At 37.8% G+C, this 15,932-nt stretch overlaps 1 protein-coding gene across 1 annotated transcript in view; it reads left to right on the forward strand.

The window, feature by feature from the left end:
• The window catches only part of LOC131847405 (intermembrane lipid transfer protein VPS13A-like), a 57,068-nt gene that overhangs the window by 15,946 nt on the left and 25,190 nt on the right, over positions 1-15,932 (forward strand). The window contains exons 19-34 of the mRNA XM_059196981.1: positions 301-423; positions 2,332-2,398; positions 3,433-3,590; positions 4,339-4,513; positions 5,584-5,695; positions 6,379-6,597; positions 7,402-7,598; positions 8,087-8,209; positions 8,874-9,236; positions 9,863-10,137; positions 10,775-10,951; positions 11,245-11,558; positions 12,496-12,658; positions 13,496-13,721; positions 14,140-14,253; positions 15,356-15,437. Coding sequence (XP_059052964.1) covers positions 301-423; positions 2,332-2,398; positions 3,433-3,590; positions 4,339-4,513; positions 5,584-5,695; positions 6,379-6,597; positions 7,402-7,598; positions 8,087-8,209; positions 8,874-9,236; positions 9,863-10,137; positions 10,775-10,951; positions 11,245-11,558; positions 12,496-12,658; positions 13,496-13,721; positions 14,140-14,253; positions 15,356-15,437 — 2,888 coding nt within the window. The remainder of the gene's footprint in view (positions 1-300; positions 424-2,331; positions 2,399-3,432; positions 3,591-4,338; positions 4,514-5,583; positions 5,696-6,378; positions 6,598-7,401; positions 7,599-8,086; positions 8,210-8,873; positions 9,237-9,862; positions 10,138-10,774; positions 10,952-11,244; positions 11,559-12,495; positions 12,659-13,495; positions 13,722-14,139; positions 14,254-15,355; positions 15,438-15,932) is intronic.

Here is a 15,932-nt window from a genome sequence, read left to right on the forward strand (position 1 = left end):
AAAACGATCGCTCCTAAGAATATCCTTCAATTCTTGTCCCTGACGGGTCTAGGTAGCGAACTCTGAAAAGGGCGAGCACAATAGATCTATGCAGGTCGCAGTGCTGCAGGTGCTACACATCTGACAATAGCCCAAACAACCCAATAAAAATAAAAAAATAAACACGAACAGACCAGTCCCCACTAGTAGCACGTTAACTTCCGTTCACGATTATGACGGATTAGCATCCATTGCGAAATCATAAAGTTCCATAAGATGTTTTTAACGTATAATGACGGTTGTCTATATTGATGGTGGTAGCAATTCGTGGAGCCACTGATGCCGAGCAGCGCAGCCACAGCAGTAGGGGCTGCGGAGCGCGCGGCTGAACAACGAGCGATGGAGCTACGTCGCGCTACCACACGTCTCAGTCTTGCCATTCAGGTAAACACAAGTTAATTTCTTTCAGTTCACATTCAAACATCACTGCGCACATATCTCCTTCAACATAGCATATTATATTGTAACATAACGTCTGTATATTATTTATGGTCCTTCGAGCTGGATAGAGCGGAACGTCTATCCAGCTCGAAGGACCATAAAGACTGGTCTGTATAGATAGGTTATAAAATGTATTAATCGCGCCATCTAGTACAAAGAAGCATAGTAACAATAGATTTGTTACTTGTTTGAACTAGATGGCTACTAAGATAGAATATAAGATAATTAGAAAAAATAATTTATTTACCTTCGGAATCACTTTCTACGTAGTGACAGGTAACAGATAGACATATACTCAGTGACTCCCTTTACGGGCGTTGAGTATAGACGTTAGACAGAATCAAATTGATCTCAAATTCAAATTAATTTATATTAAAAAACCGCGGAAATTGTGTACCTTTTTTAATTATAATTTTAATTCAACTCCCAAAGCGAAGAAAGTTGTGGATGATACATGATAACGTGATGAACATAGCGCTGTTCATGTATATAAACGTGGGTCACTGCATACCATCGGGGCAGCTTTTTTGTCACTTCAATAACATAAAAAAGACTTTCTTGGAAACTAATCCTTGATTCGCTAATTGTTGGGAAACAGATATACCTAAATTCTCGCTGTGCTCGCAATTTCAACCGCGTGACATTTATAGTCTATATGTTATTCTGATGTATAAGTTATATATCAAAATCCATTCAGTAGTTTTTGCGTGAAAGAGTCACAAACATTCATCCATACTCACAAACTTTCACATTTATAATATTAATAAGATGTGCTAATCTAAGCTATATTATTGTAAAGTTTCATTGAAATCCATTCAGCAGTTTTTGCGTGAAAGAGTAACAAGCATCCATCCATCCAACTATTCATCCACACTTAGTTTAGCGTTTATAATATTACTAATTTATAATATTAATAAGATGTGCTAATCTAAGCTATATTATTGTAAAGTTTCATTAAAATTCATACAGTAGTAAGAGAAAGAGCAAAAAACATCCATCTTTCGATTCATCCATACTCACAAACTTTCGTGTTTATAATATTAATAAGATGTGCTAATCTAAGCTATATTATTGTAAAGTTTTATTGAAATCCATTCAGCAGTTTTTGCGTGAAAGAGTAACAAGCATCCATCCATCCAACTATTCATCCACACTCAGTTCCATCCTATATTATTGTAAAGTTTCATTAAAATCCATTCAGCAGTTTTTGCGTGAAAGAGTAACAAGCATCCATCCATCCAACTAGTCATCCATACTCACTTTAGCGTTTATAATATTACTAATTTATAATATTAATAAGATGTGCTAATCTAATCTATATTATTGTAAAGTTTCATTAAAATCCATTAGTTTTTTGTACAAGCATCTATCCATCCAACAAGTCATCATTCACAAACTTTCACATTTATAATATTAATAAGATGTGCGAATCTCTATATTATTGTAAAGTTTCATTAAAATCCATTCAGCAGTTTTTGCGTGAAAGAGTAACAAGCATCCATCCATCCAACTATTCATCCACACTTAGTTTAGCGTTTATAATATTACTAATTTATAATATTAATAAGATGTGCTAATCTAAGCTATATTATTGTAAAGTTTCATTAAATTCTGTTCAGCAGTTTTTGCGTGAAAGAGTAACAAGCATCCATCCATCCAACAAGTCATCCATACTCACAAACTTTCACATTTATAATATTAATAAGATGTGCTAATCTAAGCTATATTATTGTAAAGTTTCATTAAAATCCATTCAGCACTAAGTAACAAGCATCCATCCATCCAACTAGTCATCCATACTCACATTACCGTTTATATTACTAAGATTATCTATATTTTCTCATTTCATAGATCCATGCACCAATATTGCTATTACCCCAAAAGCCTTCGTCGCCCAACCTCCTGGTGATCAATATGGGTAAGCCAATAATTCAATATTTTTTACTGGTTTAAACCAACACGTTTCACATTCTACACTGTTTCTTTGAGGACAAACTAGCTTTTGCCCGCGGCTTCCCTCGCGTTTATCCCCTTAGGGATGGAATTTATCAAAATACTTTCTTAGGGGATGCCTACGTCATAGTAGATTTATGCATGCAAAGTCTCAACCCGATCGGTTTATAACTGACAAAGTTTCATACAAACTTTCATAGGCTATTTTATTCCCTTGGGGGTAGAATTAATCAAAATCCTTTTTTAGCGGATGCCTACGTCATAACATCTACCTGCATGCCAAATTTCAGCCCGATCCGTCCAGTGGTTTGGGCTGTACGTTGATAGATCACTATGTCAGTCACCTTTGACTTATATATATAGATATAAAGTACTGTACACGCCTGCGCTAATGTTATACACCCTTATTACACGAAAACTTTTCTTCATCGATTACTGACACATTAGAAATTTACCATATTGATTGATATCAAAATAATATTTTATCGAAACCACAGTACAGAAACTATGAGAATATGTTTATCATAAACTTGTATTCAAGTGTCCAGTATCTATATCATTACATAGTATAAAACAAAGTCGCTGTCGCTGTCTGTCCCTATGTATGCTTAAATCTTTAAAACTACGCAACGGGTTTTGAAGCGGTTTTTTAATAGATAGAGTGATTTAAAAAGAAGGTTTATATATATAATACACATACATATAGGACACCCGTGCGAAGCCGAGGCGAGTAGTTAGTATAATATATAAAAATCTAATATACAAAGATCAAGAATGTTTATTTGGTTGAACGCACTAAACTCAGAAACTATTTAAAAAAAAAATTTGCTCAATAACTCATTTATCGCAGAAAAGTATAGAGTATATAAAATCACGCCACGACCTATAGGAACAGAGCAGCAATAAAAATGTTGCAAAAACTGGGAAAATATGACACATACAAAGTTGCCCGGAACAGTTCAATGTTGCCATTATATAAAATAAAATTAACGTTTCCAGGAGACCTTCTAATAGAGAACTTCTTCAAGCAAGCAAACGCGAGTCAAGAGGCGACAAGTCCGATGCAGAATCCAATCATAGACAATATACTGATGAAACTGGTAAACATCACGTTGTCCAGAGCTGTGATGACACTGGCCGGAACATTGGAAATGCAAGTGAGTTTATTTTATTCATATCTAAAACTAAATGATGTCAGTTTTGTAAGCTTGGTGTCGTTATATTTTCTTTATTGCATTGTAACTTCCAACTAGGTTCTGTTGCGGGTAAATGATACGATGTTGTTGGTCGAGACGATGTATATTATAGATGATAATAGACCGACAATATGTACATAAAAATATTGATCTTACATATATACTAAATGACAATAGGAAAATGTTAGGTGGGGTGACACAGTTTAGACACAGCAGTGCTTAGTAGACGATATTGAATTTGTCTTACTAGGCATTATTAAATGCAATTATTATTTTGATATATCTAGGTGACTGTATCCCATAGTTATATATTAGAGCTTTGTAGACATAGTAGTTTTGATTGTACAGTAATAGTCAAAACAGTGCGGTTTTCTAGAAACGCTGCGCGCACAACCACATTGTGGAATCACCTTCCCGCAATGGTATTTCCGAACCGATGTGATATCTAAACCTTCAGAAAAGAGCTTATTCCTTCTTAAAAGGCCGGCAACACACTTGTTTAACGGCAGTCACTTACCATCAGATGAGCCGAAAGCTCGTTTGTCTACTGTGCTATAAAAAAACAAATAATGTTATAAGTATAGGCTACAGGGAATCAGAAGGTATTGTCATACTCATCATGCCACATATAAAAAACAGTTTCAGCTACATTCCATCATTTGCCTTCATTAATACCAATTACATATCTGTATATTCTTTACTCATATAGGAACCGATCCTAGAACCAGTATCGGTTCGATGTGATATTCAGCGTGCCCTGCGCCGGGAGACGGCACTAGAAGCAGATGTGGTGATGGACACGGTCCTCGTGAACCTGGGACAGAAGGACCTCGCCACCATCCTTGCAGTCTGGGCTGATAACCTCAGCAACGAACCCTGTATTGGTAAATTGTAGATTATGTTGTATTCAAAGGTAGTGGTTTGTATTCACACATTTCAATTAAAAATGTTATTTTACATTCTTAAGTTGAAGTGTGTGACCAAATCGCTAATTCTTATAAGGACTGGTCTGCTCTAATCACTACGACTGATTTACTCTTATCAAGTTATTCAAACAGTTGGTTCTGTATTTCATATTTTGACTCTAAAAAATTAATGCTAGTTGGTAGAGTGTATTCACATATTTCAACTTAAAAATGTAAAGTAACAACAACATCATGTAAAAGAGCAACACGCAAGTTCCTTGCTCGTTCTTCTTGTGGTGAGACAGCTTTCCGAATGGACGGTAGATTGAAAAGAATGTGATGACTATTCAAAATTGTTTCAATGTAAGTTTATTTGTATAAATGATTTTCTGTTCTATTCTATTTAAAGGATATCGTTTCCCAGCTTTTAATCTGTGAGCACGGGAAATCAATAGTAGGCTTCTAATGCTACGTGCAGCAGAAATGGCTGGGGTCAAAAATGATTAGATAAATAAAGAGTACGAGTGCTGACTTTTGACTACGGCTAGACTGCATCCACCAGTATCTCTGGGTTTCTGATGTCTCGTCTGACCGTCCAATGGCCTAATATTTATTCCAATAAACTCTTTTGATAAAACCTTTTATTATTCTACCGCTTATTCATGCACGAGCAACAAATTGGTCTATTATTATTATGAGGCTAATAGTTATACCGGACCCTTTATTAAGTTTATCCATAATTTTATATTTCGTCGAACTGTCAACACTAGGCTTCTATACAATATCAGAGCTAGTTTATTGCCTGATAATGCCTAGTTTAGAGGCGAAACACGTGCCGCAATATGAGTGTAGATCCGTTAACAATCGGAGTTTGAATACTAGTGGTTAAGGTCGTAACGCTTTCGATAGCGGTGGTCAGGAGTCTACACTGAATGTTTGTCCTCTCACACATTCTAATAGTAGAAGAATTAAACAAAGTAATACTACTCATTAAGTAAGAAACTTGTTATATGTTAACATAGTAAATTATTGTTGCCTTTGTTCTATAGGAAATATAATACCAAGTTCACCAGTTGAGGCACCGGCCACAGACGCGTCAGTTAAAAAACTACAAGCATTTTTCGCCCAAGGAGAACCTATTAGGAAGGAAGCTGTATTAAGGTAAATTCCTTAGCAGTACTTTTACTTTAAAGATTGTTAATTTAAAAGTTTGCTTTTGTCGGTTTTTACTCTTGATTCGTATTGTTTTTCGTTTTCCTATACCTACCAGATATTATTCCATACAGTCCTTTTTTTATACCACTAAGATATTAAACGGAATCCACGTGTCACGTACGTCAGGCCGACTCTTAAGAAACCTTAATTCTTGAAAAATCCCAAGCTATTGTCTCTTGTAAAAACCTCGACCGGTAGTTCATTCAGTCTGAAACAAGTCTTGGACCACGTAGATTTTCCCTGTCGATAACAATGAGTGAAATGTATAAATGTTCTGACGATGGCGACCATTTTCTCTACTTTTCTATCTTGTGGGTGTAGGAATAGATATTCTATCTATATCAATTATTAAGCGTCCAGTGACATGACTAACCCTACTCTCCCATTTTCTGTATTTTCTATCTTGTTATGACCCTAAACTTACTTTGCATTACTTCTTTTATCTAAACCATGTGTTTAGATAAAAGAATTGAGAGGAATTAACGCTGCAGACTGAACTAGACGGTAGGGAAAAAATATTAATACCAAAAACTTGACATTCATAAGCGGGTAAAACTTCCTACATGAATAAATGATTCTTCAGGAGTAATACTTCTCAGTTTGTTACTAGAAGCATCTTGTATTTTCAGGTTTACCTTAGACGGGGTCGAGTTAAAACTGTTCTCGGATATGGACGAGGTCCTCAGCTCACCGGTTCGTGATTTGAACCACGGCCTGGCCAAGTTGACAGCTGGCGAAGCGACCTTACAACTCGACTGGTATTCAGACGGCAGTGCTGAATTGCGGTCCAGTTTGCAGAGTTTGCTGGTTGAGGATATAAGGCCAGACACTTCTATTGCTATTAAACGGTGAGGACTATATGAATATTAGTGAGAGTGTAATTATCAGAATTTCTTATTTATAATAATATAATAATAATAATCTCAGGACAATTCACACAGCGCCATCTAGACCCAAATTAAGCTAGCTAAAGCTTGTGTTATGGGTACTAGATAACTAATACAAATACATAGATAATTTTGTCTTTTCGTAAATACATACATATTATACATAGAAAGCACCCAGACCATTACAAAGTCTCATGAATACAAATGTTTGTGCCGTGCGAGGAATCTAACCCGCGACCATCGGACGTAAAGCAGTGTGCTAGACCGTTAGACCACCGAGGTCGTCGTAATATGTTCATTACAGATTTTTATCTAGTTATAATTTATCCCCTTAGGGGTGGAATTTGTCAATTTTTTTCTTAGGGGATGCCTACGTCATCGTAGCTTTATGTATGCGAAGTCATATGACAAAGTATACATATACAAACGTATATACAAACTTTTATCCCTTATTTTATCCCCTTAGGGGTAGAATTAATCAAAATCTTTTCTTAGCGGATGCCTACGTCATAACATCTACCTGCATACCAAATTTCAGCCCGATCCGTCCAGTGGTTTGGGCTGTGCGTTGATACGTCAGTCACCTGTGAGTTATATATATTTAGAAGATTTGTGTGCGTTTTCACATGTTTACAGTTTATAGTTTGAAATATCAGTAACAAAATGGCAGGATCTTATCATCACTATCATCATGGCCATCATCACCACAGTGGTGATGGTGATGGCGATGATGATGATAATGGTGATGGTGTTGGTTGTGTGCAGTGTGGTGCAGTGCAGTGGAGGCGCGACGCGCGCAGCGGGCGGGTGGCGCGTGCGGCGGCCGGCGCTGCTGGAACTCAGCGCGCGGCGCGCTGGACACAGCGCGGCCATGCTGGACGTGCGCGTGGACCGCGTGCGCTGCAACCTCGCGCTGCCCTTCCTGCTGCAGCTGGCGCGTACCGCGCTCGACGCCGTGCCAGGTACTTTCGCTGAATACAGCTACACAGCGCAGCCATGCTGTACGTACGCTACATTTAGCTACACAGCGCGGCCGTGCTCGATGTTCGCTACATACAGCTATACAGTGTGCTTCAGCGTGACTTCCGATGCTCTAGATGGTTTTCCTGCTGCAGCACCAACAAAATGGCGGGAACGTTCTGCCGCCATAGGTGACAACATTGTTTTATCTGTGGACAGACAGATAATAATAAAAGGAAAGGAAAGCTGATATATATTTTTTGATACATATATTTGTAACTACATACATAATATACATAGAAAACACCCAGAGCGATACAAACAATCATACTCATTTGAACATTTGTAAAATTTATACCGTGCGAGGAATCGAATCCGCGACCAACGGAAAGTGAATGTAATACGATATCCTTTTTTCTCATTGTATACTTGTGTCCACATTACACTTACACTTGCTTCATGTTGGAACCTTTTTTCTGGGGATGTCCAGGTGAGAAGACGATGGATGGTGGTGTGGTGAACCATGGGTACGTGGGTGAGCTGGGAGCTCCGCGCGCCAACAACAACCGTGCAGCCAGCTCTAGCGACTCCACCAGCGGATACTACTCTGCCAGTAAGTCCACCATTTGTATTGATTACAATATTTACTAAATATTTTTTATTAAGAATGTACTTTTGCCCTAATAGAAAAAAATCTTGTGTTTACCATTTTTAATGTAACTGGAGGGTAAACCCTGATGGTCCACCTGATGTTAGAATAGAATAACATTTATTACATCACATATTACAACACAACAATAACGATGCTGACAGCAGCATGTAAATTATTATAAACATAATTACAACAATCTTTAAATAACAATTAACTATTATTGAAAATCATGTATATGTATATATTTCTATAAATTTACTATTTGTTACTGTACACTTGTTAATTAATTTCATATTCTCTGTTAACTCTATAATGCCTTTATACGTAGTGAAGTAAATTTTTTAAGAATTAGTCTATTGTTATTAGTGAAAGCCTGTCAGTGGTTTATTATGACGTATATATTGATTTTATTTAAGATGTACTTGAATAGCCTTGGTTTTCCTTTAATAAATAAATAAACATTAAATTGGAGATGAAATCATTATATAAAAAAAAACAAATAAAAAACTAATACTAAATAATAAAAATAATAAAGTAAAATACATTTCTTATCCACAACATATAAGTTGTGTTATTTTCTAACAGACAATAATTTTATTGAATTTAATCTAAAATATCCTTACAGCAACATCATTATCAGAAGAAGCTCCTGGTCTTTCAATCTCAATCCAATTCCGACAGCCAGAAGTAATGTTCTTCACTGACCTCGGTAAATCTGATGGCCACGCCCTTCTCTTGCGGACAGAACTTTTGATCGACTACTCCAGTCATTCTAACAGCGAGAATCTAGTGGTATCTCTAGCTGGTCTCCAAATAATGTCCAAGCTGCAGTCCAAATTGAAGAATCTCCCCCCGCAACTGGTGCTGAAGCCATGTGACGTAGAGTTCTCCAAGAGTTTCAAGAATGTGGAGGAAGGTGTCAAAGTAAAGTTATCGGTATCAGAAATCGAAGTTCATATAGCAGCTACGACTGTCCATACTATTATGGGTGAGTTGAATAAACTTATAGGTTAAACTAAATTTACTGCCTGGATGACCGCCTCAATCCTCCCAAATTTGAATTTTTATAATCTGTATTATTGTAAACATGTACAAAATTTATTTAAAATAAATACGAGCTTAGTTTCTTGTCAATTCTTTTTACCTCGAAATCATTCCGAACTGACCGTAGATTTGACATATCATAAGAGTCTGTAATAGACATCATGAACAAAGATATTTAGATTTTTGAATTTTGAATTTTGATGGTATAGCTGTTTAGCTCACTGCTTTACTTCCAATGGTCGCGGTTTTGATTCCTCACATGGTACTAAAATTTGTGTTCATTCAACAGAGCATCTATTAAAAATTTCGTAAAAATTATTCCAATATTTTAAAGATATTTTGACTATTTGTCACGCTCGACCATATGGAGGAATCAACTTCCAGCAATAATATTTGCGAACCGATACTGAAATCTTCAAGAAAAGAGCTTATCCCTTCTCTTCCAGCCGGCAACGCACTTGCAATTTTCCATATTCATAGGCGGTATCACTTACCGTCAAGTGAGCCGCAAGATCGTTTGTCCCCTATGCTATAATTATGTAGGCCTTGAACCATAGGAAAATGTTTCAGATATAATGGAAGAGGTGACATCAGAATTAACAGTTCCTGACGAGAAGGATTACTTCAACTTTGCAACATATAACCCCAAACCAGAGAAACCGGACGATGATCTGTGGTCTCCCAAGAAAGTGACTCCTTACGTTCTACTTACCCACGATGATACTTATACACCACCAAAGTACCCCATAATCAAGCCGACAGAGAGCTTTCTCATGTCTGTTCCCAATGTTAGAGTTATATTTGAAATTGAACATAACGTAAGGGTTCCAGTATTGATGATGAAGGTAAGAGATATTCATTATCTACCACGAGTTCCATACCTATTCTTCTTTACAAAGATGATTTTATAAATTTTATTTTTGATGGAGACAATAATTGTTTTCAAAACTTTGTGGCCTGTTTCCCGACATTGTAGACACCAAAGATCGAATCTGGTAAAAAACTGTTACGGACTAAGTTTCCTGTGATGGAAACATTAATAATAATTGTAATGATATCAATGAAACGTTTACCATTGTCAAATGGCATGTCATCTTGTGCGACACTGCTTCGTCGATAAGCCAAGTAACCTGACTTTATCTTATCCTATCATCCTCCACTGGTATCCCGCTAGTGTATGCTGTTGGCGCCACTAAGTAGACCATTCCATTCACAAAAAACCTTCATCGAAAATATAGGTATAGTTTTGTTAATTTATTCAGAATATAAGAGCCACGCTCTTGTCGATGGAGCTTTTGCCACATACCTCGATCTTCTATCATTCCATATTTTGATTGTTTTGATCCGAATTAAAAATTATAATATTTTTTTTTCATTATGGGCCCGTGCAGATTTTTTCTCTTTTAAATTTTAAATTAGGAATGTAAAAGTAATTTAGTAGCACATTTATTGTATAATGATGCGATATATGTACACTTCCAGATGTCAGGTGAACTGTCGCTCCAAGAGTGGTCCCGGCAGCTGCAAGGCACAGCTTGGCTGCGGCTCCACGCGAGCTGCTATAACGAGCGAGTGGACGCCTGGGAGCCGGTCATAGAACCGGTAGTCTGTGATGAGAACATCTACAGACCCTGGGAGATTACCGCAACCCTATTTCAGGTGCATAGATATATTTTTTTATAGAAATTCTAAATTTAATTAACCTGATAATTGCACTATCTAACACCCCAAAAATTCCAGAGCTTTTGTTTATGTTTCTTTGTTCGTAAGATCCTTCAAAAAGTAATAGAAAAGAATAAAAAAAGTTGAATGAAATCGATCGTTCTCAAATGACCCTCACCAAAATAGATATTATTTTTATATTGACTATAATAATTTCTAAACAGTTTGACAACAGTTAAAATACCTCTTAAAATATGTTATTTTTTTAATTACCATACATTTTCCAACAGGCCAAAGCATATCCCATGTCATCACGTCTCGACACCGTCCAACCAGAAACTGAGAGCGATCACTCTCCCGATGGGTCGAAAAGGTCTAGAAAAAGGAGTGAATTTGAATCAGAGACATCCGCTGACGAGTGCGACACCGACAACGAAATGACGTTTATCAGGAATCCGAACAAAGATAACAAACACTACAACGTTGATCTCAGCGCTGGGAGCATGTCGTTCTTAGGTGCTTTAGATATAGACGAGTCAGACTCTGAAAATGAGAACGGGCTGATGGACAAATTGGCTACTGCAATTGGACATCTGTTTACTGAGTAAGCGTAATATAGAAATTTTATTCAAATAAACTTAAATTTAAGCACTTTTGTATAATCATACACTTTTTTTCAATCTACCGTTCATTCGGGTTGCCGTCTCATCACAAGAAGAACGAGCAAGAAACTTCTGTGTGATCATTGTTGTAACTTCACATTTTTAAATTGAAATATGTAAATGCAATTTATCAACTAGCACTAATTCATTAGGTTCAAATATGAAATACACAACCAACTGGAATAATTTGATAAGAGTAAATCAGTCGTAGTGATTAGAGCAGACCAGTCCCTACAAGAACAATGTGGTCCAACTATATGGTAATTAACTGAATTCCATTCTCCCAAATGAGAATTGAAAAATGAATCTGTATTTTGTAAATTGTACAAGCTCATTTGAAATTATTAAGAGCTAAGTTTCTTGTCAGTTCTATTTATCTCGAAAGCACTCCGAACTGACGGTATATTTGACATATCATAATAGTCTGTAAAAGACCTACATGAATAAAGATATTTTATACATACAATTAGGAAAAATCACGGGATCTTACCCGTTTCATTTCTATTGAGTTGATCAACCGCCAATCAGTTCACCCATGATCATGGCGGTTGAAACACTGCCGAAATATCGGGAACTCAATAGAAATAAATAAAACTTGGCAAGATCCCGTGATTTTTCATAATGGTAAGTTTTTTTTGTTCGCGATGATCTACTGAATCGATTACAAATTTGATTTGCACATTGTGTGTAATTTGATCCAACTTGAAAGATGATAGCTTATATCTCAATGTATAGTCGCAATATTATTTTATTCAAGAACCTTAGCCACAGCAACGCGTGGCCGGGTCTGCTAGTTGTACACATAAATTACGACCGCGTCAAATTAATAGTAACAGTATATAAAGATCCTTTGATTTTGAATGTTGCACTTATTTGTAGTGATTCGAGTGCAGATGAGATGAGTAATGATGAAGATTCATCAGCGCCTGAACAGAGTGAGCCTGAGGTTGCGACTGACCAAGAAGATGATGACAATATCGAGACCTATGTAGATGGGCACAAGGGGAAGAAAGAGGTTGAACATAAAACTGTCACACTGCAGGTACCTACATCGGTATTTTGTGTAGAATTGAACATGCTAGCAGTTACGGTAAACGGTTTAAATGATAATGATAGACAATTTACACAGCGTATTTAGTCCCAAGCTAAGCAGACCTTGTGCTATGGGTACCAGACTGTTGATATAAATATATAGATTTTTTTATAAACGCATAATACATAGAATCAAACAATGCTATTCATGTATATAAATGTTTGCATTATACGACGATTCGAACCTGCGACCGTCGGCAGTACGGTGGCGTGCTAAACCGCTAAACTACGAGGCCGTCTATTTATTGCGGACTATGATTAGTTCGGCAGTTAAATTAAAGCGCAAGGAGACATTATTATTTCCTTACCCTTTAATTTAACTGCCAAATGCATTTAAACCTGGACACAGGACACAGTGTATCTTAAGCCGAATCGGCAGAGTTATGTGAGACAGAGTTATTATTCTTACAGTAATATCTAAGTGATACCGCAGATATGAAATGGTGAAGTGATGGTATTTCCATCTGATGGTTCAATAATATGGCTTAGCTCATTCTGCAACGTAATGTCCATTCTGTCTCAACTCCAGGAGCCGGTACGAGAAGATAGCGTGGACTCGGGGCTGGAAGCGGAGTGTTTCGCAGAATTTGTATGTTCTTAATACTGATGGTTCCACAATGGTAGGTCCTAGCTGATGTCCATTTTATTTCAACCCCTGGTGCTGGTCCGAGAAGATAGCGTGGATTCGGGGCTGGAAGCGAAGACTTTTGCAGAACGTATATGTACTTGATACTCATAGTTCCACAATGATAGGTTCTAGCTCATGTCCATTTGGTCTCAATCCCAGGAGCCGGTCCGTGAAGATAGCGTGGACTCGGGCCTGGAGGCGGAAAGTTTCGCAGAGCGCATGTGCACGTACGTGATGGTGGAGGCCCGGCACGCCCTCAATGTGACGGTGACTCCGGCGGGCGCGCGCTCGCTGCTGGCGCTGGCCACCGCCTGCAGCGACCGCACCGCTGCTGTCACCGCCATCGTCACCGCAGACTCGGGACTCGTGCTCGTCAATGATATCGGTTAGAACATAGCATATAAGCTGGTGGTCACTCTATTCTCCTAAATTTGAATTTAAAAATGAATCTGTATTATTTTAAACATGTACAACATTTATTTGAAACTAGTTACTCTCCCCGAATTCGCACATACATGTATTATACATATAAACCTTCCTCTTGAATCTCTGATTAAAAAAAACGCTTCAAAGTCCGTTGCGTAGTTTTAAAGATTTAAACATACATAGGGACAGACAGCGACAGCGACTTTATTTTATACTATGTAATGAAGAATACGAGCTGAGTTTCGTGTCAGTTCTTCTCATCTCGATTTCATTCCGAACTGACGGTAGATTTGATATATCATAAGAGTCTGTAAACACCTACATGAATAAAGATATATTAGTTACCTATTAATTATCTCCATATTTGCAATCATCAGGACCTGGATCGACGGTTCATCTGAAGACTCGTGCCGAAACAGATCTAGCAGGCAACGATCGTGTGCTCGCTATAGCAGACTACGATGTGGACACAAGCAGACCTAGTACACCGGGTAAATTATTATATTTTATAGAATTAGGTGTTAATTTGCGAAATACCATTTCATTACTCAATGAATTTACATTATTTTGTTTAATTCCACAACCATTAGCATGTGTGAGAGACCCCTTATATCCCCCGTACAAATCAAACTATCGAAATTGCGACGGCCTGAACTACGGTTCGAAACCCTAACAGTGCCCTCAGACTAAAGTCGTATCCGTCAGCCGGGAGTTTAGCGCTTTCAGGCGTTTCATAAATCCTTTCGCGGGTTTGAAGTGCCATCTGCAGTTACCCCCCATTGTTCGGTGAGGCTGTAAAAGACCGCTGTAGCCAACAACATTAGAATTGTTGGAATAAAAATGTGTGAGACCACAAATATTCAGTGCGGAAATTTGACCACAGCTACTGGTAGGGTTACGATCTTCCCTCATCGTCATCATCATCTCAGCCCGGAAGACGTTCACTGCTCCCCAAAGATCTCCACGACGAGCGGTCCTGCGCTGCTCTCATCCATCCCTTTCCAGCGATCTTGACCAGGTCATCGGTCCACCTTGCTTGATGGGCAGGGCACATAACTCGTAGGACAGATGGCTGTGGACCGGAAGACGCAGCGTGGGAAGACCTCTCACGCTGCGTCTTCCGGTTCACGGTTGCCGTTCGAGGATTTTATTGCCCCAACGGCCATTGCCACTTCAGTTTCGCAATTCTTCGGGCTATGTCGGTCACTCAGGTTCTTTTGCGGATCTCCTCATTTCTGATTCGATCACCCAAAGAAACTTCGAGCATAGCCCTCTCCATTGCCCTCTGAGTGACTCAGAGCTTATTCATACTGGCAACACACATTGGTCGTAAACCTTCGTCTTAAGACACTGCGGTAATTTAAACTTAATTGTTAACCGACCGTATTGGTAATCGACCTTCTCTATCAGTGAATAAATAGTCTAATCAGTGTTCGTACCCCACAAGCAGCACCATTTCGTGAATTTTCTTAATTACGACAGCGTCAACTTTAAAAGAGTATATAAAAACATACCGTTCCTATTTCTAGAATTACTTTAATGCCTAGAAATGTCTCTATAAAAGGGATATAATTGTTGTATTTGTTTGTTCAGGTTGCGATACCTCATCGGCTGATATTCTGGATGAGGCGCCAGTGAAAATTGAAACGTCCGACGTAAGCGATGACTGGGAGTGGTAAGCGATTATATTATTTGTTTTATCGACTTATTGATCAAATTTTAATAATGTATGTTATTAAAATTTGACTCGTATATTTAATAAGCTAATAAGCTATATATATTTCAAGACAATTCACACAGCGTCATCTATTTCCAACTTAAGCAAAGCTCGTATGGTTACTACACAAGTGATAGATTTAGATTTTTTTATATACATATAAAACACCCAGATTAATACATACAATCATACATATGAATATAAATGTTTGTACCGTACGAAGAATCGAACTCGAAACCATCATAAGTAATGCGCTGTGCTGAATCGCTTGATCACAGTCGCTGCAAGATATATATGATCGGTAACGCGCACGATAACCCTGGTGTTACAGGCGTCTATACGCTACGGTACCGTTTAACATCAGTTGGGCCGTATGCTAGTTTGCCACCATCGTAGTATAAATATATATTTAAAATCCGAGAATAAATAAGCGTTTTTGAACAATAATTGCCA

Source organism: Achroia grisella, unplaced genomic scaffold (assembly GCF_030625045.1).
Source record: "Achroia grisella isolate CSIRO2021 unplaced genomic scaffold, CSIRO_AGI_Agris_v1 utg534, whole genome shotgun sequence".
Taxonomy (NCBI): Eukaryota; Metazoa; Arthropoda; class Insecta; order Lepidoptera; family Pyralidae; genus Achroia; species Achroia grisella.